Raw genomic sequence first — 27,135 nt, 5'->3', positions numbered from 1 at the left:
TCTTTAAAGGTGTATTAATTCAATATTTGTCGCAAAAAATATTCAAATATCGGATATTATTTTTCCATAAGGAACGGAAATCCATTTTTTGTAATTTGAAAAAAATCGGCCTACTATACAAATACATACTACAATATTAACGAATAGTTCTAGATGTTGTGCGAGGAAGTAAGTAAAAAAAATACTTTGAAGGCGCTGCGAATTATGTACTTGCTAGTTTAAGTTATTTCTAAATCAAAGATTTCTCAAATACTTTCCTTTAATACCCATATTGTAATATTTAACTAAATTTAAATTTTCAAATAGATGGCAACCCTCCTTAAAAATATTTTCGGCGGTAAACTTTCTGAACCCTCTTTAGTTTAATATCCGTACTTTAATATTTAATTTAATTTAATAACATTTTTCAAGCAGGTGGCAACCCTCCACAAAAATATTTTCGGCTGTCAACTTTCCTAAACCTCTAGTTTTGTACCCATATTGTTTATCTTATGATTTTAATTAAACCAAAATTTTCAAACAGGTGGCAACCTTGCACAAAAATATTTTCGGCTTTAACTCTACTTAAACCTTTTTTTGACATCCATGTTGCAATATTTACTTTATCTTAGCAATTTACTTAAACTGAAAGTACTGACATACAGACAGACAAAAATTCTTAAAATTGTTGATTTGGTTTCTGTTGCTCTAATAAGGACCCCCCATATTTATTTTTTTTATTTTTGTATTTTAGTCAAAAATAATGGAAATTAAGGAATAGAAAAAACACTGCAGAAAAAAAACGAAAAAGCATTGTCCCTATTCAAGTGCATGGGAGTGTACATGAGTACATGAAAATCTTATTCAATGTGTTTTAAGCAAATTCGTGCGCACTGTGTTAATTGTATTTTAATGCGCTTTTTATTTGTATTTTAATTGATACTTGTTTGCCTTTGCGCATTCAAACATTTTTTTTTCATTGCTTTTTTAGTGTTATAATTTTCCAATTTTAGCTTACTTTTTTCAACGTTTTTTCTTTTTTTTTTTGTTGTTATTATTTTGTTAATATTTTTGCATTCCAGTTTGCACGCGATCGCATTGAATTCAATAAGTTTATGCTCTAATAGTTTGCAAAGCCGCGAAAAGTGTCGGTTTTCATAATTTTTATACGCCATTTTCGCCTTTTTATATTTTTGATTTTTACTGCTGCTGGTTTTTCTAGTTTTGTTTTTCTTATTTGCTTTTTGTTTTTTTTTTTTTATGTATCTGACTTCTGTTCGACTGACGGTCTGAATTACGAAACGTGTGTGCGATTTTGTAAATTTAGCTCGAATTTTGTAGGGTAGCTGCAAAACAAAAAAAAAATATGAAAATTTTGTGCAAAATAATAATATCTAAATTAAAAGCCAAAATTATACATACGCTGTAAAAAAGAACTGCAATGAAAATAAACAAAAAGTGAAACACATTCGACCACAAGACACAGCAATAAAACCAACTTTTCCTGCTCGTAATTATCGGTTAGCCAACAGTAGCCGTTGTACAGCTTGCTGTCTGCTACCTTAATTTTTTTTTGTTTTTTTTTTCATTTTTTCCTCATGCTATACCGCCAATCAGTGGCATGAAAGTGCGTTGGCCGCAACACTGACCCCACACACGCCAAATCCAAATCGCTTACTGGCATTAACACTCAGACACACACCAGCAAACAAACAAATGCACACACCGCGAACAGCATCAACTAGCAACAACGGGCCGAGCGCCAGCTGCCACGAAGCTATGAAAAACTTGCTAACCGTTTGAATCAACAAAAAAAAAACATTAAAAACTCAACGTCACGACTGCTTGAATTTTTGTTTCTTAAACTTTTTTTCTGCTGTGTCACGAAAGTGAAATTTTTGTGCTTTTCACCTGTCGCCACGCCATGGCTTTGTTGTTTTTTTTTTTTTTTTTTCATCTGACACATAATCCGTGTGTACAGTAAAATTTAGCATTTAACTGTTTATTCATATGCATATCACTTTTATTTCTTTAGCGCTAGTGACCAATAATTTTTGTTTAAATTTTTACAAAAAAAAAAAAATACGGCAATCAAAAACAAACAAAAATAAACCAAAAAAAAAAACAAATTGTGTAGATTTTATCTTCGTTGTAAGCTTTAACTCTGCTGTCACTTTTAAATCAACGAAATGGCATTTCAAAGACAACACTTGGTCATTGGCATCTGTTTGCTTTTGCTGCACTCTGCTGTCGCTGTTGCTTCCGCAAAAGCTTATGCAAAGGAAGCGGTTGCCGCAAAGGAGACACAAGACAACAAAAAGAAAGGTGAGTCTGTTGAAAAGTAATTATAGCTAATTTTTTTTTTATAACGGTATAATTTGATTAATGTATGAAAATTGGTTAGTATTTATATGTATGTAGTTGTCTACGCCAGCGGACCCAAAAACCGGCTTAGAAAAGTGGCTGAGTTTTAATTTGTAAGTTAATGCTGAAAGTTTATGGTCAATTTGCATTAACAAAATGTTTAAAAATTTATGGAAAAAGAAAAAGTTTTAATTTTATGTTTAAAGTTGAGTTCGGCTAGTTATTTATTAAACATTTGGCATTTGAAGTGTGTTAACTTTGAAAGCATAATTCTAGCATTTAGAAGGCTCGTAGCAGGGCATTTTTCACTAACTCGGATGCAATTTTTCAAACAGGTGGCAATCTTAATTAAAGTTTGCTTACTAGTGACATTAAAGTCTTGACACCCCCTTAACTTCCTAACAAAAGGTTGCACACACACACGCACCCACACACTAAGGGAGTCGATTTTGTCAAAGAAAACTGTTTTCTGAGCAAAGCTTTTATTATTGAATCCTGTTTTTAAGCCACCTTAATGTGACACCCTTATTGCAACACTTCGTTTTACGTTATCAATTTAATTTAAAAAAAAATTTCAAACGATGGCAACACTCTTCAAAAATATTTTAGGAATTTAGCTTTCTGTTTGATACTCATGTTGTAATATGTTACTTATCTTATTAATTTAATCGAATTGAAATTTTGAAACACATGGCAACCCACTTCAAAAATATTTTCCTTTGAGCTAAATATTTTTTTTGTTTAAGCAGTCAAATTAATCGAAAATTTTCAAACACGCGACAACTCTCTATTTTTTTTTTGTTGGTCAGTTTGCAAAATTTAAAATTTTTTTTATAAAAAAATTGGTTTTTTATAAAACAATTGAATTTTTTACCAACTTCTCATATACTTAGAAAAAACATCAGATAGCAGTATATGCGCTAAACATTCAAAGTTATTTTCGTGAAAAAAGTTACTATACGTGTACTTTTGATTCACTTAGAGCCTTTTACCAAAAAAATTTACCAAGTTTAAAAAATATAATTCAAATGAACTGAAAAGCAAAAAATAAAATTTTCAAACTTAAGTATCAAATCAAGAATTATCAAATTATTTTTGTGATGTTTTTGTATTAGGATTGCACCTTTCGCAATAGCAGTAACAACAACTGCTATGAACTGTGGCGGTGATAAAGCAACTGTCGCAGCTACGTATCGAGAAACTGCAACTGTGAATTATTCAAGCTCTTAGTTCAAAGATTTTTGTTCTGCAACACTTCTTCCACCATTTTTTTGTCAAATTCACGGTTGAAAATCACTGTGATTGCGAAGTAACAGCCACTAGTAACGTTATTACGCAAAATATACGAGATCGTCCAACTCTACAAGACATTTCCGTAGGAATTCACATAGCATTTGGCACAGCAAGATACAACAGTTGACTTGAACTGTGGATATACCTTGCTTTTGGATATTTTTTCTTGATCCTTATTTGAACTCCACCCATATCACCAGCTATATTTACTGCTTCATCATATGAGTAGTCCACTTGCAAAGTGCGCTATGTAAAATATTTTCGATTTTTAGTTTTTGGTGGATTACGTACCAGTATTTAAAGTAGTTTCATGTCCACTAGCAACACAGTGCAAATATTTTTTGGATATTCTGAAAAAAATAGCATAAAATGTTAACTCTTCTTCCAAAAGTCGCTGTCATACTTATTTATAAACTTTCAAAGGTATCCATCTTCTGATGTACCTAGAAAACTGCTTTAGGTCGTGTAGACTGTGAATGTTATTTTATGTTATGGTATGTTATGTTATAATTTTATAAGGCTCTTATTTATCCAAATTTTTAGGTGATAATAAAAAAGATTCAATTTAAATGTTACTCGTTGTCGTAGTCGTTTTTTTTTTTTCAAATTTATGGCTTTCTATTATAAAATCACATAACGCATTTTGCAAGTGGACTACTCATATCTACTACCTACTATATTTTTTTTTTTGCTTAAATATGCGTAATTTTATAATCCAAAACTTATAAACTAATTAGCCATTTAGAGTGAGTTATCGAGCGATAATGACAAAGTAGCTACATATGTACATACATAGAGTGCGGAACAAAAGTATAGACACAGAGAATTTTTTGCAAAGTTTTTTATTCTAATTTATATTCAATATCTTTTATGAAAAATATAGTTCGTACTTCACCAAAAAATATAAAAACAAAATCTCTAAACTTTTAGCAAAACTCAGGATAATTCAATAAATTGGCATACTAATTTGCAACTTTCTATTCAGTTTTTAAAAAAAAAGTCTAAGTATGCAGTTTTATAGCCCATCTAATTCTAGTATAATAAAGTGCAAGTTTGAAGTATCTAAAAAATCGCGTTGATTTTCGGCAATTTTTTTTAATGGAAGGTGTTGCTCATTTCCTCCATAAAAAAAAAATATTGTCGAACATACTTTGTATGAAAGAACTTGAGCTAAGAAAATTGCCAAATATCAATGCAATTTTTTAGATACTGCAAACTTGCACTTTGTGGCACTAAATTTGAATGGGCTATAAAACTGCATACTAGGATTTTTTTTAAATCTGATTAGAAAGTTGCAAATTAGTATGCAAATTTATTGAATTTTTCTGAGTTTTGCACAAAGTTTAGAGATTTAGTTTTTATGTTTTTTGGTGCAGGATGAACTATGTTTTTATAAAAAATTATCGAAAATACATTAGAATAAAAAACTTTGCAAATATTACGAAAAATTTTCTGTGCCAATACTTTTGTCCGGCACTGTAAATATAAAATGTAAATACATTCAAATGCATACTTATGTATGTATGTATTGATGGAGAAAGTGACAAAGCGATTAACGAATCTGAGGCGCCAGAAATATGCAAAAATGCACCATTTACATATTTGATAAAAAAACTCAATATTTTTCATGAAAACGTTTGCTGAAAATAAAAACTTCGATTAGGAGAAAAATATGAAATAAAGAAAGTAACGAAGTAGCCTCAGACGCCAAAAGTGTACTGTACATATGTATACATATGTATGTATGTATATGCAATCTTATGTCTGCCTCTACATACTTATGCATTCAAGTGATTCCGATGCAATTTAAGCAAAGAAAACAAGTTTGTTATCTTAAATATGTACGATTGCATGATTTCTTGATATTTTTGTTTTGCCTGCAGTTTAAATGCAATGCATTGAAACCGTATTTCGTTGATTTTTGTTTATACCTTTTACTTTCTTATTTCCTTTCCACATTATCTTACGCGCTTGTGGCGGATGCATTACCACGCACTGCCCATTTTCGCCGACAGCTGGCAATTAAAGCCTATTGTGCAGCATGCTACCTACCACACATAAAAGCATAAAATTGTGCATGTGTGTATGTATGTGTTGGTTGGAATGTGGCAAGTAACTGCTTTTAGTGCTCATTTGCTTACAGCGCTGTTAAGTGGACTACATTACTTTAATGTGGTTGTTGGAGCGATGGGGTGTTCAAAAATATTCACAATATCTTACACCGAATGACATTTAAAAAAAATATATTTGTTAAATTTATTTATTAACATTGTAATCGTGAGTTTTAAATGTTTTAAATAAATTCTTTTAATAGGAGACCAAATGATCCAGGAAAATAAAATAATAGTAGACCCTTTTCGTGGTGAAAAAAAATTTGTAGACTAAAAAAAAGGTCACTAAATTTTCAACTGGCTCTGAAAAAAATATAGAGGAAGAGGAAATTGCATTATTTTTTGCTCTGTATAATGTAAAAGAACTCACCAAGTTATGGTTCTAAATTAGTAACGTAATATGAGACTGACCTTCTGAATATCTACATAAACTCTGTTTCTTTTTTAAAGCCTTTTAAACCTTTTAACGCTATAACCGCCGCTATAACGTCATGCAATTTTAAAGTCGGTGGGCAAACGCACTATAATGCTGAAGAGGAGAGCCCCGTGCAACTACCGCTTGACTCTATCGCCTCCATTCGGATTGACACATCCAGACGCAGCACAAAGACGAAGGATATGAGCGACGCCGAGCTGATGAATAATGTCCGCCGCTGGCACGTACATACGCTACACGATTTCCTGAAGAGGATCGAAGAACTAGCCGGGGGCTACCCCATCCCAGACTCCTAACACTACCTAAACTACTGTGCTGGAAGTCAAATCGCCACGATAGTCATTTAGTTTCAAGTCAAAGTCATCACAGTGCCAGCCTTGATATTTTAAAATTATACAGAAGCGGTAAGAGAGAGCACGTCTATGAAACTTACTGTTGGATTTTATTGGGTGCAGATGTTCGTTCTCAGAAAGCTACTGACAATTTTCGACCACTCAAATTGCCCAAAACCTTCAAAACGTCCAATAGGTTTTGTCTTTGAAATAATTTGTAATTACAAAAAAAAAAACCATGCCAAAGTATTGGAGCAGCTTTGTGACCTCCCCACATTATTTACCATATTCATTGAGCGAAATTGGGGAATGCAAGTGATTGCTTTTTGAAAAGTGCGTTAAATATGCTCACTTAAATACACTCAGACACTCGGAAATTGACCATCAGCTTTCTCGTTTCACTCTCCTGCTGCTGATCTGACTGCAGCCAACTTGTAGCGCTGCAGTTAGAGAAATCAAAATTATATAAGTAAATAATATGCAGGCTATCTTCTCTCGCTTGATTTCGTAATTAAAAATGCATTTTCCAATTCAACAAAATAGCATTAAATATTTTAACTACCCTTTAATAACGATATCAAAACATTTAAAATGCAATTCCTTCACCAAAGTGTTTTGCTTATGGGCTGACGGGTAATAAGGAAGACAAAATATGTTTATTTTTACGCCAAGCTGGTAATAAATAGCTAAAACGTTTGTCGGTTTTTTGAATTGCTAAGATGTTGATCGCCTACCCATCGCTGGGCTATCTGCTGTTAGCTTAAAACTTGCTGCGGCTGCCCTACCGCTTGCGCCGCAGCCAGTAGTCTTTTAGCAGCGTTGTGTCATCGTGTTAATATGTCAATGTGTTGGGAAGTCTTCGGCGAAGCGCCACTGTTTGGGCTTCTGTGTTTTTTTTTTTTAAATCTTTATCAAAGTACTTCTCCAGCCCAGTAAACAATGAAGTAAATTTTATTTCAGATTTACTGGCTTACTGAACTTTCACTGCATGGAATAGTGGCACAACATTTGCAGACAATAGAAAATGTTTTTGTTTTTTTTTAAGGCAAAGAAAAAAATTGAAGCGATTACACATGCAAACTGTTTTGTAATCAAAACAATATGCAATAAAGCAAGAAGAAAGAAAACAATTGCATTTGGGCACTTCACTTCAACTCGCTCACACGCTTGAGCTACGTAACACAGAAAAAAAAGAAGAAGACTTCACATAGAAAAGCGAGGCATGTGAAGATTCACCAGTGTAATGCATAATATTTTATATATGTAGTTATGTAAATGCGCAATTGCTGCCTAAAACTTAGTTTTGCAATACACCTTACGGAAATTTATTGCAATTTGTTTTTCCAAAAATGATTCAGCATTTTTTTCTATACTTTTCCCACTACGAAATTTCGATTATTTGCTGAAAGCGAAAAAAAAATCAACCTAACAGTTTTGATGTAAACTAAAAAAAAATACTTAAAAAAAAAAAGTCAAAATGCATCAAACAAAAGACTTAAGCAACGAACTTGTGCAGCCGCACAAAAGGGCAATATTAATTATAGGTTAAAAGCTTTGACCCACATTGTACGCTTCGGACACTTATGTTTATAGAAGCGCAAGCGGACTGCATGTCAGACAGTTTGAAAGCAGCCACTACAACCTGTAAGCCATGCATACGCCGTCGGACATGCAGCCGCACAATCAAGCAACAGTCGGCCCTACTTCATAGAAGAATATCACATTCAATTGGGCGCTAAATGCCAACACTCAGCCATTAACCCTACAAAGCCGCTAACGGAAAAGCGAGCGAGGAGATAAGAGCATTGGAAAATATTGCACCAGTATTAAAATTCAATAACGTTTCCACGGCAAAAATATTTAGGCGATAGTTCAAAAAGTTAATTGCAATGGCCCTGCTGTGGCGCGCGGCATTGCAGCAAGCGCTTGCAGCAGATTTTTTTCATTTGCGTATTTCTTTTTCTGGTTTTGGGTTTTTAAGGCAATTTTAATGGTTTTCTGTCTTTTTGCTAGTCGCAGGTTTAGTTTTTGTATACGACCACTGAGTCGATAAATTTTAGCCACAAATAATTAAAAATTATGAAAATCATAATTGTAGATAATTTGTGGAAAGAAAATATTTGCAATCACCGGCGCTACACTCGGCCACCACTTACCGCAATGGCGATGTTTGTGGTAGCGTGGAAGGCAGTGCGAGCTGGCAATGTTTTGCAACCACTTTTGACTGGCCAGTTATTTTTTTTTTATATATTTTATTTTATTTATTTTAACTTTATTTGAAACTATTAATTTATTATTTCATGCGAGGCCGTTTTGGTATTTTCATTGGAAGGCATTTCTACGTGGCGGGTCCCAGGCCCAGCGCACAACCTTTACTGGGACAATGGCTTTTCAACCGGTTACACGTTTATATAGCAAGCCGATTGCTGCAAGATAGACGCCCGCTTGCAGCTGCACCTCCACGTGAACAGACGCTGCAGACTTCAGTGAGCTTTCAAACCAAATAAGTCGGATTGGCCCCACCGAATCTCCCTCTTTTACTCCCGCGACCCAGGGCTCCACTCGGGTTGGCTATCGCATCTCAACACATGAGTTGCTCACGTTGCCCATAATGCGCGAACTAGGATGCAAGAGTTAGTTATAATAAGCACACTTAGTAAAAAATTGTCTAATCATTAAAAAGGATAGCCTATTTTTTGTCTAGTGTAGATAAGTAGGGCAACTACTCGGGAATCATTTTTTCATTGGTGTTGTAAGAGTTAAGTTGGAAATGGGATTGAAGAACTGTAAAATTATATGTGCTTAGGGTGCCAACCGATATCGACATAGGTCATATGAATTTGATGGCAAAGTATTCTGATGCAATCGATAGTGATGTCAAGGACCCCCGATTTTCGAGTACACCATGAAACTCCCAATGGTCTTATTTTTCATCTGGCTATCAGAATATATGAGTACGATCACATATTTCAGTGGCATTACATTCGTAATCATCCAAACTGCTGCTTCTGTTATGACAGCTACCTCAACTTGGACAGCAGTGGGTGACCAAAATTAAAGATTTATGAAGGATTTCTCGAAGAAGATACCTATATAAACCCTTCCATACACTCCAGATCTTTTCGTAAATAAATTGGGTGGGCGCTGATTTTAAAGCTCATACTCAGTTTAAACTATCTATCCTTCAATAAACGTGAGTGGTCTAGAATCCAGTCGGAAATTCCGGGGTGGCCGCAGTTAGAAAGAAACTAGCCAAAGCCTCGTAGTCTCACCGAAGAGCGTAGAGCAACAGCAGCTTTGCCTGGAACAGCGTGTGATAAAAACCAAAACTCTTTAAAACACACACAACAATCAATATACCCACGAAACTATGGGCCAAATATAGTAAAACTGCTTTTTCAATTTTTCCCTCTGACGTTAGGATCTTTTTGGAAGGACTTTTAAATTTCAAAGACATGATTAATTTAAAGAATTATTTAAAAAAAATTAGTGCAATGTCGAATTACAATATGGGTACCAAATGAAAAAAAAATATCTGTAGAACTTAAAGTCGTTAAATTTTTTGGTTTACAAGGGCGAACAAGTTATTGAAAGTGCACTTTTAATTAATATAATTTTTTAAGGAAAAAAAGTTAGGTGGACGGAATTCGAGGATGTGGTCGTGTGTATATTAGTTCTCATCATACAATTTTTTCTAAAACAAATATTGAAAATTTTTAAGAATATTTAAGGACAAAGTTTTAAAAGGACATTTTCCATACCCATTCGTCCTTGTGCACCAAAAACTTAAGTAATAATTCTTCGAAATTTGCTCTTTGGTTTTATGCCCACATTGTTGTTCTAGAAATATATTTTAAATCGTTTTTTGAATGAATCCTTTTTTGAAATTTCATAATCCTTTAAAACAATTCTGACGCCAGAGAGAAAAACTAAATACGCAATTTCTATATTTTGCCCATAAATTTACTGTCGCACGGTGTAATGTATGCCGACGGGCAAAAGAGTAGTCTGGTCCAAAGTACTCATATATTATAACGGTTCAATGACGGCTACATAGAGCCAGTAAACCGTGAGGCTCCAGCGCTTGCTATGGCTAAAAAGAACAAGCTCCGATTTCAAGGGTTTTAAATTCTCTTAATAAAGCGATGGAATCACGCATGAAAAGTATCAAAGAGGAAATATTCGCTTATTTTTACACATACTTTGAAGCCACACAACTCAAAAACTCTAGTAATAAAAGCATTTTTCAGCCTCTTACGCCTGCGCAACTTTCACACACCTTTGTCTGCTTTTTTCTAGAACGCAATTTTTGTTTCCCAGCTTACATCAATAGCTTAAGAATTTTATGGCGTGGGAGGAAACAAAAGTTCAAATGCGCGCGCATATTTATAAAAAAAAAAGTTATACTCATTGAGCACGCCATGTGCAGCAGCAAAATGAGTGACAACAATAGTAGACAATTGTCAGTAGTGGCAGCTGCTGTCACAGTATACACCGCGGGATGCCGTGACTACCAACTTGCCACGCCACACCAAGTACAACTCGTAAACCAAAACTTATATGCGAATTTATAAAAAATATTTATAGAAAAAAAAACTTAATAAAAATGTCGCTACTCATAAAATATATAACCATATGTACATATGTATGTGATTATGTATATACAAGCATACATTGTAGTAAGCACTGCAATCAACTCTGACACAATATCCCCGCCGCAGCAGCCGCAGCAGCTCGAATTGACAAATGATTGCGTTACTTTACGTCGCTCCGATGGCGCAGATAACAGCGTCGCATTGTTGTGGCTGTAGTAAGAGCTGCCTATGGTTGGTTGCACATGCGATAGCGCGCCCAGCTTGCGTGCCTATGAACTTACCTAGGTCTTTCATGTACCTACATGAACATACATGTGTACATACGTACGAACTCTTGTGAGCCTACGAGCATGCGCTTGAGTACTTACTTACAAGTAGGCATGTCCATGCGCATGATTTTGATTATGAGTACTCATGCAAATGCTTATTTAACTATAACCGCACTGGCACGTACATACTATTAGACCTACATACTTACATACATATATGTATGTGTAAGTATGTACTATATGTGGCCTACTTGCGCGCGCACATATCATAAATATGAATGCCTGAATTGACTTCATTAGGGTCTCATTATGCACATAAATAATTGTCTTTTGTAAATTACACACATGCATGTGAATTTTCTCAGTTTCATAAATGTCTTTTGCAATTTTTCTTTGATTTTATTATTATTTTTTGATTTATTATTTCATTTGCAAAATAGTTTGCTTATTTTTAGATGCCATTATATTTTTATAATGGCAGCAGCTGAGGTTTTGGGAAATTGATGTGAATTCTCTTAATTAAGGCATTATTTTGAGATCGCATGCATAGATGTGATATAGCCTAAATGCATTATCATTTTTAAGGAATATACATACACACACATATTTATGTACATTAGGGTGGAGCAAATAAAATAAATTTTTTCCGATTTTTTTATAAATAAGCCTAAGTGGCGCTGTCAGCAAAAAAATGTTAGACATTAACACAATTTTTAGCGACCTAAAACTTTCACTTTATTTAGTGAGCCACAAAACTGCATACTCAAAATCTTTCTAGAAAATCTTAAAAATAAAAGTGTAAAGAACCCTAATTTGAGAAATTTTGCGAAACTTTATGGCTCTTGTGGCGTAGGTTTTGTCCGATCGGAAATCGCTTAAACGCACTTCACGATTTTTCCGCACTATTAGAATTTTGAAATCGAAATATAAATTTCCTTCGCTCCACCCTAATGTACATATGACATTATTGCAGGTACAATGAGGTGCGCACAATGTTTAGAGGGAGGTCCGGTTCGAAAGAGCGGCTGCATCCAGTTGAGGAAAGAGGCACACCTATTAACAATGAGCTGTAAGGTAGCCTTTATAAGCTCGTTTCGTTCTCGTCGGCTCATCTAAAAATTTATTCACTTGGAAGTATTAATAAAAAGCTTCATGGGCGGAATAGTGAAATGTACGTTTTCTTGTTCAATAGTTATGTTGGCATAGTAAGAACAGTATTTCACAGGTTAATGGAGACTTAGTCTTAGAATCTGATTTAAGTAACCGAGATGTGACAGGGATTGTTATCCTTTTTGTCTTAAGAAGGAGTTTTAAACTCCTGAAATTTCATAAATTTTTTGTCCTTTATTGGAACTGTTTAGGTAAGATGGGTAAGCCACAGAAGGTCATTAGCATCCCAAAAGAGAGAAAATCTCATCGGACAACATATTTAAAGGAACTGGGTCCAACCTGCCCAGGTCCTCTCATGAAAGAGCTCAATTAACCGGGGACTACTGTAGTAAGACACATTTTATCTCCATACGCAGATCTCTCTACAGTGTCTGTGAAAAAAAAAATATTAAAAATTCCAGCACTATTCTCTATCTAACGTCGTCGTTATTTGCTCATAAAACAACGAATTGCCATAAACAACTTATAAATAGTAACGGAGCGTGTGGTTCAACTACTTACTATTCAATTTTTTATTACAAAATAATTCTTGTTTTATTACATAATCTTGTTATGCGGATTTGAAAGAGCGCTCGCAAATTACAACATTCGCCATTCGCGTATTTTATTGCAGCAGAAGCGCATCGCTAATGTTTTATTCATTACAAAATGCTTGCTAAATATTTTGGTTTGTACTTGTGTAGATTTATTGTGCTCGCATGCATCATTGTTGAATCCCCCGCAGACAATGCGCATGGCTTATGCATACTTAATGCCGATTCATGCATAAATGTCTAATATTAAACAAATGCAGTTAAAAGTATTATTACATCTTCAAGCTTACACAGATTCTCGCTGCTGCACAGGGCAATGTCTTGTCTTCTTCCAGCACTCAGAGACTTTCTTACATAATAATCAAGCGAAAAAAGAGGAAATCGAGCCAGGTCTTAATGCAATTACATAATCGAAGACATTTAACTATTTGCGGTAGAAAATTGATTGCCTCTTCGCCAACTGGCGATTGCAAAAGTGATGCCCCTGAGCACTTTGTTGGCGGCATCGTACAAAAATTTAATTTACTTAGTTAAGTATATCTAATATTGAGCTTGCTCGGCGATCTGCTTTTATTTGCAATCCGCTGCCAGATGATGATCACTCTTAAACTCATTTTTGCTTTTTTTTTCGTTGTCATCAAAAGTATAGCCTCTAAGCTGATTACACCACTGCAAACATCAATCAGCAAGTTTCATATACGTAAAATTGTCTTTCAACTAAGCAATTTTCTACTCATCGAAAACAAAAAGTAAATTTCGAGTGCATATGAATGTGGCTGGCTAGGGCATTAAATTGCTGGTAGATTTAGTAAATAGCTGAAAAGTAAAACCCATAAACAAATAGTAATTGGCTTTTAGCTCCAGTAATCAATAAGACAGCTTAAGGGTTTGTATTGGAGAATTAATTACCTGTCTTCGTGGTGGAGGGAATCTTTCAATTTCAAAAGCTTTTACTTTCATGTTTTGGTGTATTTGTGATAGAGTAATTAATGAAGTTGAATATGTGTTCGGTATTGATTCACTAGTTTTTTTTTTATTTTTAAAGATTGGAATTTAAGCTGATTTGATTTTAATTGATAAATCGATAGCTTTTTATTAACTTCCCAAAAAGTTTGAATTTAGTCCAAGATACGCAAGAAAAGACCTGTTTCAGTTGTGTCAAAATTCTGTGCAACCCCCCTCGAATATTTAAGCCTATGAACGAACGGAAGTCTTGCGATGGTTTCCTTCATTTTTTATTTTATTTTTTCACTTATAGCAGCATTGAAGTAATCATTGCTTTGATTGCTTAAATGTATTTCTGCTTTTTGATATCATTGTGCCACTTAGTTGAGCTCATGTCAAGGCATTATCACCCACAGAGAGTGACAAATATCAAATCCACTTCAATTAAAATTGGTAAAAACGCAATATACGCAGAGTGAGCAGACAGCTGACGCTGATTTCTACAGCTCTGTATACATAAATTTGCCAAAGGCTTGCAATGTTGTAAGGCTTCAACTCTTAGCTTTAAGTATTCTTGTTTTTTTTTGCCTCATTTCCAAATCACTGTTAGTGCTGTCAGCAGCAGGAGACACATTTTTAAATCAGAATATTGATTGATCTTGAGTGTCGTTGCCGCTTTTTGATTGAGTGATTAATAAATGGGAACCTTTAATGCGTCACATATTACCACGTAAATAATTTGACACTTTGGGACAATAAAACGGCAAAGTGGAATGAATTTGAGTTTTTGTGAAAAATACCAATTCTGAATTAAGAAAAAAAATAATTATAAAAAAAAATCTTTAGTTCATGAAAACAGCAATAAGCGCTTTTTGAACGTTGGCTATTGCAAATGGTCATGCCTAGGGATGGCAAAAAAAAAATTAAATAATCGATTAATTAGTCATATGATAAATCATAAGCCAAAAAAAAATTAATTGCAGTTAATGAGAAATAATTGATTAATCGAAAAACACTTTTCCGTAAAAAAGTTCTAATTCCCTTATTACTTAGCCTTAAATAAAATAAAGCGAGTATTTTTAGCGGCGATAATTATTTAACCAAGATTGCAAAAACAACAATTTTGATAAACGTTTTGTTGTTAAGCGGTTGCATTTCTCGGTGGCTGTAGCACCAGCTTTAGAAAAAAGGCGCTCAGCAGGCACCGGGGTACCAACTAAATGACAGTATTTTTTTTTTTAAGTCCGTAACGTTTTGGGTAAACAGTTTTCATTTCCTCCCAAGCGTTGATGATATGCGTAATATAGTTCTTGGACTTGACAATTCAAATAAAAACTCATTTCTTCTTGGAGGTGACCCAAATTATCATCTCTACGCCTTCGTTTGTGTACAAGAGATTTATGAGGGGCCCAAAGATCAACCTAATTTTCTACTGATTCTAGTGACGGCTCGCTACTCTTTCCCATAAAATCATCTGCGCGCATCATTTCATTTCGCAAGAACTTCATTACTGAGGCTAATGCTAACGGGTTTTTGAAATTAATTTTTTTTGAATCTCGGGTCGAGTAAAGGAGAAATTCAAAGTGGAAAAGTTGGCTTTTACTTTCTGCCTCTTACGTTTTAAGGCAAAGATTCAATTAACTTTTTGGGCAAGGAATAAGCCGATTGGTTTTTTTTTTGTGTTTAGTTTTTAATTTAGAAAATAGTGGAAAAACCGCGAAAAGTCTCGAAAAAATACCGAGTAGTTCTGCATAAAATCGACGAGCTTCGAAAAAATTCATAAAAAATAATTGTCTCAAAAAATCCCAAACTTTAATTACGATAAATCGGCAAAATCCCAAAAGAGTTCGTAAATTTCCGGAACCTAAAATGCTAAACACTTCATTTTATTATTAAGGTCTCAAATTGCTTATTATTTAATTAAATTAATCGTCACTAAGTACTTTCCTCAGATAATAAAGATTTAGTTTTTTAATTCGTAGAGAAACCAGGGGAGAGAAATCTGAGGGTATCTTCGAAAAAGCGGTATGATAATTTGTTCGTTATAACTTTTTAACCGACTTCAAAATAAGGAGAAGGTTATCAATTCGTCGGAATATTTTTTTTTGTTTTGTTTATATGTTACCACATAACTTTTGACCACGTCAACCGATTTCTAAAATTCTTTTTTTTTTTTAAGGAAAGGCGGAGTACCGTTAATTTCTTCATAAACCAACGCTCGGATCTAAACCAAATTAGTATGAGACCACCTTTGAAGTACAGCCTTTCTGATAAAAAAATTATCGAAATCGGTTGAAGAGGTTCAAAATTATGCGATACCATACATAAAAAAATTCCGACGAATTGATAACCTCCTCCTTTTTCTTAATTCGGTTAAAAATAACTTTTCTATACAATATATGATTAGTAGAGGTTACGGAAATGGTTATTGGGATCAGTGTTTTCAGAAAAATGGTCTTTATAAAACGGAACATTTTGATCACATTTTGTTTTAGTGAAATTCAATTTAATTTTTATTTTTTTCTTAGAATGATTAGTTACTTTTTTAAAAAGTCTGGCCAATTCGAAAAATTCAATATTCGTAAGGCTGGGATGGGAGATCAGGAATAATGGGTTGTCATGTTGGAATGAAAGGAGTCGGGTGGCACTTAATATAGGGCAGTCGCATAAGGTGGTGCAAGATGATATTAGCTATAGAGTCGAGTATGCAAACGCAAGCGGGTGAGTTCTCGAAACTTCGTATGCGCTATTCGTAATCTTATTAATTTTGTACAGTCTAACTTACTTGACGTTTCAGGAATGCGGGTTAGATTAATGAAAAGCGAAGTGCGATTGGTGTGATTGTCTCTTTACCAGTTTTTGTGAGGTTCCAGTTTCCTTTGTTTATTTTTTTTTTGTTAAGAAAATAGGCCAAAGATGCTGATGTGAGAGAGCAATTCTGAGTTCATATTCGAATTCAGCAAGCCAAAGTCTATTAGAAATAATTAGAAATGGTTAGCCTTATTTCATATAAATGTTTCAATTCGGACTGTGTTACCAGTAATTAGTGCAGTTTTACTTTCATATCTGAAATATGTAGTTATTGTTGCACACTAAGCGATTTATACCGGTATGATTTATTACATTAACAAATTTCAAAAACTTTAGATAACTATGTCAGTGAAAGTTAAACCCGTTAATAAATTAATTTTGCACATTTTTACGCAAAAAAAAACTTTCAAATAAAATTGCTTTGCCAACACATATGTATACGGAAATATGGGTTAAGCTATCGATTACAAGACCACACTAATTAAATTATATGGATTGCGATGCGTTATTATATAATATAAATGAAATGATCATAAAAACAAAAAAAAATAAATGAATGGTTTGCACAATTCGTATCATTACCATCACTTTTTGCTCAAAATTTAATATTGCCTAGCTTCATTATGCTCGAAATAAGCTTCACTCGAAATAGCGTTCAGTGGCCATCATTCGTAATTAATTTGGCATGAGTTTTGAAAATTAACAAATCCGACCGCCTACCACCAACATATGAATTCGTTTTTATCGTAGCTGCACGCTATGAAATTTGCAAATATGAACGTATGTATGTATAGGCTTTAGGGTGGTCCCAAAATACGCAAGAAATGAACTTTGCGGAATTTTTAGCTGCTATCCGATCACGAAAAATAACTAACTTTTGCAAATAAGAGATGACTTTATCGGTTATGGAAAAGTAATTATAAGTCATTTTTAAGCAAAAAATAAAACCATATCAAAATTTTAGATTATCGTTAATTTCTTCAATATCTAATGATCGGATCTAAACCAAATTAAAAATAGAGTTATAACAATCGGTTACCATGGTCCAAGGTTATGCGGTAACATACAAAAATAAATATTTCGACGAATTGATAACCTCCTCCTTTTTTTAAGTCGGTTAAAATTTTAATAAACAAGTATGCATAATCATTTTTATCTTTTAATACTTGTTTTTAGACATACATTACATATATTTTTATCGATTTTATAGCAATTCTACGAAAAACTATAGAGAAAACCTTAAAACCCGCCATAATAAATCACAGATCGCCTTATTTTTTTCTATTTTTCAGTTTTTAGTGGTGGCTGAAAAGTAATGTTGGACCACTCTAATGTACACATATATATATGTATGTACCTTAATTTCTTTGCTCAGTGACTTAATTGTTTGCGATAAATGAGTTTGGGTGAAAGGGGGCGGAGTTCAACTCATCGATCATATTCGCATGTCTTCCATATGTTATGCCGTTCTCCATTTCATAAATTTTTGATTTAATATCAGAAATATGTTGCGCCTCGGATGGGTTTGCTTTGCATGAAATGGAAAAATGTGTTTTTCTTTTGTTTGATTGTAACATGCTGGCGGTATATTACAATGTAAAATTTTTCCATGAGATTAATATTCGAAAGTATTAATTTTGCTGAATTCGAGCAAATCATTGGCCCCCCCATTACTCATATATGTATGTATGTAACTCATTGTGAGCGAGTATTTAAAATTTCGTACTTGCAGAATAATTTGACTTCGATAAAGTGTGGCATTGTAGATAAAAGAGTGACTTTTTTTTTAATAAAAACCTAAGATATTAAAAGTTAGAGCTGCAGACAAGTACATTTTAAAATACCGATTATCCAATAATGAAGAAACCCGAATCCGACACATGCAATTTCCAGTAGCCGCCTATTTTATTTAGAGTCGAAAAAGTCAAAAACTATTCAAATCATATCTTTCAAATTTATTGTTCCTTAAGTGTACTCAAACGTCACTTCAATGACTCATTCAATTCACTCCGTTACGTCACGCTATGTGCCCGCATTTTTCGCAACTTAATTCACATTTATTTTCAATTACAATTATTTACTCACTCGGAGTTTTTTCCAATTCGCATAACTTTAATGTATTTATAATTAATATTTAAATATAGTTGCGGTTATGCGATAGCAAATCAACTGAAATAAAGCGAAACTAAGCAAAACGTGTGAATTCACCACAGACACCTGTCAAAAATGATAAAATATTCGAGTGCGCACCGAGTGCGCGACTCTGAAAAGTGCTTGAAAACTTAAATTCACTAACTACTTTAATGTGTAGCAATTGTTGCTGCGTTGTTTTCTCCGACAACACCTTCGCCTTTCGTTTGGCATCATACCCGTAATTAAGAACAAATGTGCGCTGGTGGGGTAGACGCGCCTGCGCATTGCCTCATTTGCGCATATCGTTCGCTTCAACGTTCATACATACATAGTTGCATTTATACGTATTTGTGCTTCTATAATTAGTTTATATGTATCACAACTACATATAAACATATGGGCATTAGTATGTATGTACAACTACACTTAGATTCATACATTCAAAGGTGTGTGCATTGATTATGCGCCTTCGGACCAGCTGTGCACCGCATGCCATTTAATTGTGAACTTTGTTGTTGCTCTTGTCGTTCTGCAATTGCACCGTGCGGTGCGGTGCGGTGCGGTGCGGTGCGTTCCGGTGCGCTGTTGCGCTGGTAAGACTGTTGTTCAATTAATTACGGAACAAATTGCTTGCGAATGGAAAAATGCAAATAATGGGAAAAAATTTGCGAGTTTTGCGCCTTGCACAATGTACATGTGCAAAAAACAAACATTAAGAATAATGAGTAAAATCATATTAAAATTGTAAAACCATAATTGTTGAATGTTTATGCTGCAAATTATTATACGTTATTTTAATGAGGTATTGGCATTGATTGCGTCGCATGCGCTGGAAGCGGTTTGCAGTTTAGGCTTACATACATACATACATTTATGTAGTCGATTTTGCATACATATTAGCATATCATGTTCAGAAAAATACATTAGTGGTTAAGCTAGGCCCATTCGTCCTTCGTTAAAATATTAGAGCAAACACAGTTACTCTACGCGTCGCCAGAAGATCAAATCATACTTGCGAAGTACGAGTGGTTAAGAACGTTATAATGGGCTTGCATCATTGAATATTCATTTTGATATACCACTTTCTGTAAATGAAATACTGGAAGAGTTTATAAAAATACCTAGCTCTTAGGGAAATAGCTAATGAAAATATTTGCTTTTACATCCTGTACGTGTTGGAAGCTTGATTATTTATTATTTAGTTACAACTAATGAACTCTCGGCGTGCTTGACCGCGCCTTAAACATATATTTGTGCTGTTTGGTACCCGTATTATAATACTGCATTTATTTTATCAGTTTAATTGAATAAAATTTGTCAAACAGGTTGCTACACTCCTAAAAAATATTTTCGACAGTAAACTTTCCTAAACGTCTTCAGTTTGATACCCATATTGCCATATTTTATTCTTCTTATCAATTAATTTAAATTGAAATTTTCAAACAAGTGGCAACCTTCAGCAAAAATATTTTCGCATGCAAGCCTCCTTAAACCTCTTTCTTTTGATAGCCATATTGCAGTATTTACTTCGTCTTATCAATATACTTAAACTGCAATTTACATACAGGTGGCAACTCTCCAATTTTTTTCTCTATATTTTAAGTTAGACGACTAGCAATATATCGGTGAAAACTTCATTCAACTTCATGCATTATTTTTCGAGTGATGCGCGTACAAACATACAGACAGACAGATAGCCATACAAACAGAAAAAATTCTAATAATTATTGATTTGGCCTCTGTTGCTCTAATAACCCCCCTCAATATTAATTTTTTCTTTTTAACAGTAGGTGGAGAAATCTTCACTCCTGCAGGGTACCCGAACTCGCTTTTGCCACGGCTCCATGAAGGAAGAACAAGGAGTCGATTAAGGCTTTCAAAGCCAAACGTTGGCTTCTCACTGGAATACTAACGGGACATTGGACCATTGGCCACATGGCCGCCAGGTTTGGAGCCCCGCATGATGAGTTAGAATCCGTCCAGCACTTCCTTTGCGAGTGTCCAGCACTTCGAGTAAAACGCCTCAACTTTCTTGGGGACCATTTCTTCGAGAACCCGGATACCTTGGGGATAGCTCCTCTGGCAGGAGGCTTTCGCGGCCTTCGTTGAAATGTACTTAGCAATGGCCAACAAATATTATATTTTGCAATAACTCCTCCATTTCCCACTTGTTAAAAATTTATGAGGTGAAAACATTTTTTATAAAATATTACCTACATATTTTTTATTAATATATGGTGATAAATTTGCAATTACAGCGATGCGTTAACATGTGCATATAAATATGTACAATACACAAACTATTGTTGTCCTCATGTGTATAACCCTAGGCAAGTGTTCAGTCAACTAAATGGCCAGCAAAACGCAAAAAAAAAAACGCATATATTTTATTAACACCAGGCAGGCGTAACACGAGTGGTAATGGTTGTTTATGTTATTTAATATCGTGTGAACATGCAAACTGCAACAAACACAAAATTAAATTTACTCACAGCTTAGGCGACAATGGAAAAAATGCGCTTAGGAAAAAATGAGAAATAAATACCACCTTAATTCTATAAACTTACATATTTACATTAGATTGCCTCACACAAAAAAACTATTGCGGTTTTTCCGCACATTTGGGAAAATCTTAAGATTTACGTGTGCTGGATCGATTTGAAAATACCTCCAAAAATGTATCTTTTTTATGAATACAAATAGTTTCTTAAAGGATTTCTTGAAATAAATCCCTCCAGATGACAGAGCAGTTTAAGCTTAAAAAACAGCATGAAAAGTCTCATTATTATGATTCCGTTGCGAAATTCTTTTTATATATTTTTTATCAACTGAGGGGATTTTTTTCAAAAAGCCTTCAAGAAACTATTTTTATTAAAAAAAAAAAACTAAAAACACAAACCTTAATATTTTTCCGAAATGTTTTGGGGTAAGTCTTAAAATATAATAGACTTTATAATTCTATTGGAAAACCAGTACCGTGTTTTTTTTTTTTTTTTTTTTTGTATAAGGAGTGATGCAGGCTAATGTACATAGTAAACTACAATTAAAGCAGGCGACACGTAACACCTTGAGAGACACATATAGTACACTAAGATTTATATAAATACATACATAAATTATTGTATGTATATGTACATGTAAGCATGAAAAGAAAAGTAAATAATAGCCTATTAGTGGTAGATACGATACTCTTTTATTGTTAGCGTAATTAAATATTGTTGAGGCTATTAAAAAATGCCAACATGTGTATATGCATGAAGTCATATTTAGACATTTGAATTTAAATGCATATAAAATTTATTTTATGTTTATGCAAACAAACGCCTACCGCTATTTACATGCTAGCTCTGTCAGCCTGACTAATTAACAAAAATAAAGACACAACGGACAAAATGCAGATATTAATAAAATTATATATTGTAAGCATAATTAAACTATGCGAAAATTAAAAGCTGTAGCTAATTGGGTTTATGAGCAACAAAAAATTTATCGATCTTTCTGCAACTGATACTTTTAATTACTCGTGGCCGTTGTGTTGTAGTGGTTAGCAGAGCGCAATACCATTACCGAGGGCTTGGCTTCAAGCCCGGTTCAACCCAACATCAAAAAAAAAAATAAAAATAAAAATCAAAAAAAGGGTTTTCTTGTTAAATGCTCGCGTCTCTATTTATTTGCCCGCCCCTGTATATCTAAAACAGTATGCAGAAAGTGCGACGACTAATAAGCACATCTACATACTTACACTCTGAGAGCAGAACGGCGCTCCTTGCCTTAAAGAGAATGAGTTGACCTCAAAATTAGGCTGGGATTGCCTTTAGCTTTTAATATTCATCGATACAATCTAATTTGGGAAAAATTTAAGCTCCACGCACATTAGAGCATCACAATTTAAGAATGTCCATCAACTCATTGAAAACAAAAGAAGATCACATTACACCAAGCAGATATAATCATTAATTACTCATGACCAAAATATTTGACTTTGCCGCCAAACCACTAATTGTCAGCACTAATAAATCAACGCCTCAAACACCTAACTTGTCAACAACTAAATTTGTCGATTTATACCACCCGATGATTTATCGTAGATACGTGTATTATATTTATTCGCAGCCAGCGCATCAGTTGTCAATGTCAATACTAAGTAAATAAAGTAAAATGCTTTACAGCACAAAAGCAACCAAATAAAGTAAATAAATAAACAATTCTAAGAAAAACACACAAGCCATCAAATGAAGCGCATCACTCGCTTTTGTGGCATGACGCACCTTTGCTGCCGCGCCAAAATATTTTCTGTACATTTTGGCTTGTAGCCAAAATTGAAAATTGCTGTCAAGGTTGCGGCAGCAGCAACATAACAATAACTGCAGAAAAAAAAATAACTAAAATAAAAGCAACTGCATGGGACTTGAAACCGTAGGCATGTTTATTTACTGTGGAATCTAACAACAACAACAAAAAAACGCATAAAATGTTGACCTTTTCCAAGTTGAAACGCTTAGAAAAATACTTACAAATAATGAGCAAAACAAATTTATTGAAAAGCTGACTAGAAGAAGAACGAGAAACGAGCCACCTAAACGCTTCAACACATTGCTGCAACAAAGCGTGCAATTAGGCTGATGGATGAGCGTTTAAGTTGAAAGGATGTATGTATGTATGTAATTTGATTGCTAGCAAAGTAATCGCCAATATTTTGACTTTTTAAAGGCGATAAAAATATTAGTTAATTTGGCTGTAAATTGAATATATTCGACTTGGTTTAAGGTTGTAGGCGATTAACAGCGTTGCGCTAGTTCACACGAAGGTATATGGCTTGTTTTTGCAATCATGTTCAAACATGTTGCACTTGCCTGCGCTGCCCATCACTGCAAACAAATTTATATGTAAGCATTTAAGTACTATTTATTTGTCCCCAACAAATTTGCAGCTCATTAGAATGTATGTCGCGCGGAAAGCCAATAATTAGAAGTGATTTGTAATTACACTAATTATTCATAATTAAAAACCAATTAAAGGCGACCGTATATAGCTCAATATGCGCGTGGCGCAACGTGGAAGGAGAGGCCGAAAGACGGCATAACAAAATAAGTTATCCATTGTACCAATTCTGTCACTTTGCGACGGCTGCTGCCAATTGCCCATAGTTGTTGTCATAAATCTTCCGCTGGCAGCAATTTGTTAGCACGGCAAACAAGGCGACTCAACTCAGCTTACGAGCTTAAGCATAGAAGTAAACACCTAAGCAAATACAAAGAAACGTTATTTAAAAGTTTGTGTAGGCCAGCGGCAGCTGCGTCGCCATTGTCTTCGCTTTTTTTTTGCTGCGCTGCGGTCGCTGCAGCTAACTACATATTTGGTCACTGACGCTATGTTATAATTTCAATATATTTTTCAGGTACTTTTTTCTTGAATTTATTTTGGTTTAGCTTTGCTAATTTGCTTAAGGTGTCTGCTAAGTCAATTTAAATGCTAATTTGTCAACGGACACCCAAAGCCCGTTATACTACATACATGTAGGTATATGGGGCGTTCCATACCAAAACGGACGGGGTTCACACTTCATGTGTTTGATTTGTTTCAAATTTTTAGGCTTGATGCATAAACATATAAACATAAATTTCAGTTTGATTACTATATTTTTAAAAACTTTACAGCACAAAAACAAAAACTAATCGATTGAATAGTTTTCCAAATGTGTCGAGAACGGGGCGAGGAAAAAATTAAAAAAATCACACATACACACATCAAAGTTCTATATGAAAAGAAATATTTAAAAAAATTTTTTTTGCTTGAAAAAATTTTCACATACAAATTTTTTTATAAAAAAAAATATTTTTTGAAAATATGCCATCACAAAAAAAAATTAAAAAAAAATCACAACACACTCTACACTCTACAATAATTTGCAAAACCGCCGTTAATTTATTTATATAATTTATTTTTTCTTTGAAAACGGTTTTGCGCATTTTCTTCCATAAGAACGCAGTAGCTTAAAACTTGCATTTTATTAAACTAAAATTTAATGGGCTACAAAACTGCATACTCAAAAAAATTAAAAAAAAATTTAGAAAAATGTGTTTATATCAAAAAATTTGTATGTCAAAAATTTTTCAAGAATAATTTTTTTTTAAATATTTCTTTACATAGTGAATTTGATGTATGTATGTGTATTTTTTTTTTTCAAATTTTTTCATCGCCTCGCTCTCGAGATATTTGGAAAACTATTAAATCGATATGTTTTTGTTTTTGTGCTACAAAGTTTTTAAAAATAAGTATATTAATCAAGCTCATATTTCATATTTATTTATTATTTATGTCTATCCGTCAACCCTAAAAATTTTAAACAAATCAAGTGTGAACCCCGTCCGTTTTGGTATGGAATACCCCATATACGTAAATATGTACAAACTTTGGACAGTTTCAGAAATGTTTCATAAATATCGGTTTATAAATTACTTAAAACTTTTCATACTTATTGGCTTTTTGCAGCTTGAAAGTGTGTGTGTGTGTGTACATGTGTGTTTACGCATTTTATATGCAAATTAAACACCCGCTAATTGCCAACGATTGCACTATTTATCTCAATCAGCTATTCAACTACAACTTATGCTAATTTTATGCGCTGATAATAGCTACTGGACATTGATTGTGTTTTCAGTGGCGCTGCTTGACAAAATGTCGCACATTTGAATGATTTATTATCAATGGCTGTACATATATATATATATGTAAACATAAGTATGTGTAATATAGAAATTCGACAAAAAGTTTATTTCCACTAAGCCTTAACTGCAGCTGATGCCTATTGAAAAAAGGAGACTACAACTTGAAGGGTGTAATTGCTCATGTTAAGTTCAAGTAAACAAAATCAAAAAGGCAAAAAGTAAGAAAAAAAAACCCTGCCTATCTTCCCATGTGTACATTTTTGCAACTTACCTGACCCCTTAACTGCAGTTAAGCTCTTGGTGGAAATAGGGTATTAGCCTGACATACCTACGTAAGTATTATAAGGTATTTTTAGTGTCTCTCTTTCGCTTTTTTCCTGTGTTATTTTTTTTAAATCAATTTTTAACCAACTTCCCGTTGAGCTAGATACTTGCAGCTTGTATGAAAGCTCGATGCAATATGAAAGATGATTTATTTATTCACCTATTTGGCGCAGGTTGCCTGATAGATGATGGTGGAGTCGAGATATTTGGAAAATCTGTATTTACGGTCCGGTTTGTTTCACATTTAGAACATATATGTCTTACTTAAATGAAAATTTACATACCTCAAAAAAATTGCTGTATCTTTTTTTCATCAACCAATTATAAAAGCTTGTGTTGAAAAAAAATGCTTCAAAATAGCCACACCTTTGCAAGTGTCAAACTTTGTAGAACATTTAGAAACTCATAAAGTCATCATCACAATTTCCAACTTTTTTCTCACCGTTTTTAAGCTTCCCTACAGTCCCAAACGAGTAGCGTAAGTATTTATAGTTCATTGCCTAGGCCCTATAGAATTACGTGTGGTTATGTACACAGTTCATTTGATTTGATTTAGAAAGTAATGGCATTGGAGTCTGCTTCTTTTATTTATTTTTTTTTGGGGTTTCGGATTAACACTGAATCCACGCATATCTTCCCATAAACTCAGCCTTGTTGAGTAAGAAAATAACAATTAAATCACAATGAACAGCATTAACGAACAAAATTTATTTACATACATTAGGGTGTCACACCAAAATCTTTCGGAAAAATATTTAGATTTCTGTGAGCTGTCCGATTTGATTGTGTTGATAAAAATTTTTAACATTTTAATGCAGACCTTATAAGCTTTAACTTTACTGTCATCTGATTTGATTTTTTGGAAAAAAAAATTTAAAACTAATTTTATTTGTAAAAAAAACTCAATTTTTGGAAGTATTTTCAAATCAGGCAGCTCGCACAAATCTTAATTTTTTCAGAAATATTTTGGCGGTTGACTTAAAACGTAATAGGTTTTATAAATCCGATAAAAAAATTTAGTACCAACTTTGTTTTTTTGTATGAAGAGCGATGCATCCTAATATACATGTCTATTGAATTATCGTCTGGCATAGGAGTGACAAACTCTGCCAAACTGCGAGAGAAATGGGTACTTACACAGAGATCTCATATTTTACCTCGGGACCTCAGGT

The 27,135-nt window shown here is 33.8% G+C and overlaps 1 protein-coding gene across 1 annotated transcript in view; it reads left to right on the top strand.

Moving 5' to 3' along the window:
* Positions 1-2,119: 2,119 nt before the first annotated feature.
* LOC118733109 overlaps positions 2,120-27,135 on the top strand; it is a gene marked incomplete at its 5' end in the record, with an annotated part of 76,837 nt that continues 51,821 nt past the window's right edge. Inside the window, 1 exon segment of the mRNA XM_036462335.1 lies at positions 2,120-2,304. Coding sequence (XP_036318228.1) covers positions 2,169-2,304 — 136 coding nt within the window.

This window comes from Rhagoletis pomonella, unplaced genomic scaffold (assembly GCF_013731165.1).
Source record: "Rhagoletis pomonella isolate Grant_MI unplaced genomic scaffold, Rhpom_1.0 Rhpom_scaffold_00002, whole genome shotgun sequence".
NCBI lineage: Eukaryota > Metazoa > Arthropoda > Insecta > Diptera > Tephritidae > Rhagoletis > Rhagoletis pomonella.
The sequence above is the reverse complement of the archived record's forward strand: the minus strand, read 5'-3'. Positions and strand labels throughout refer to the sequence as shown.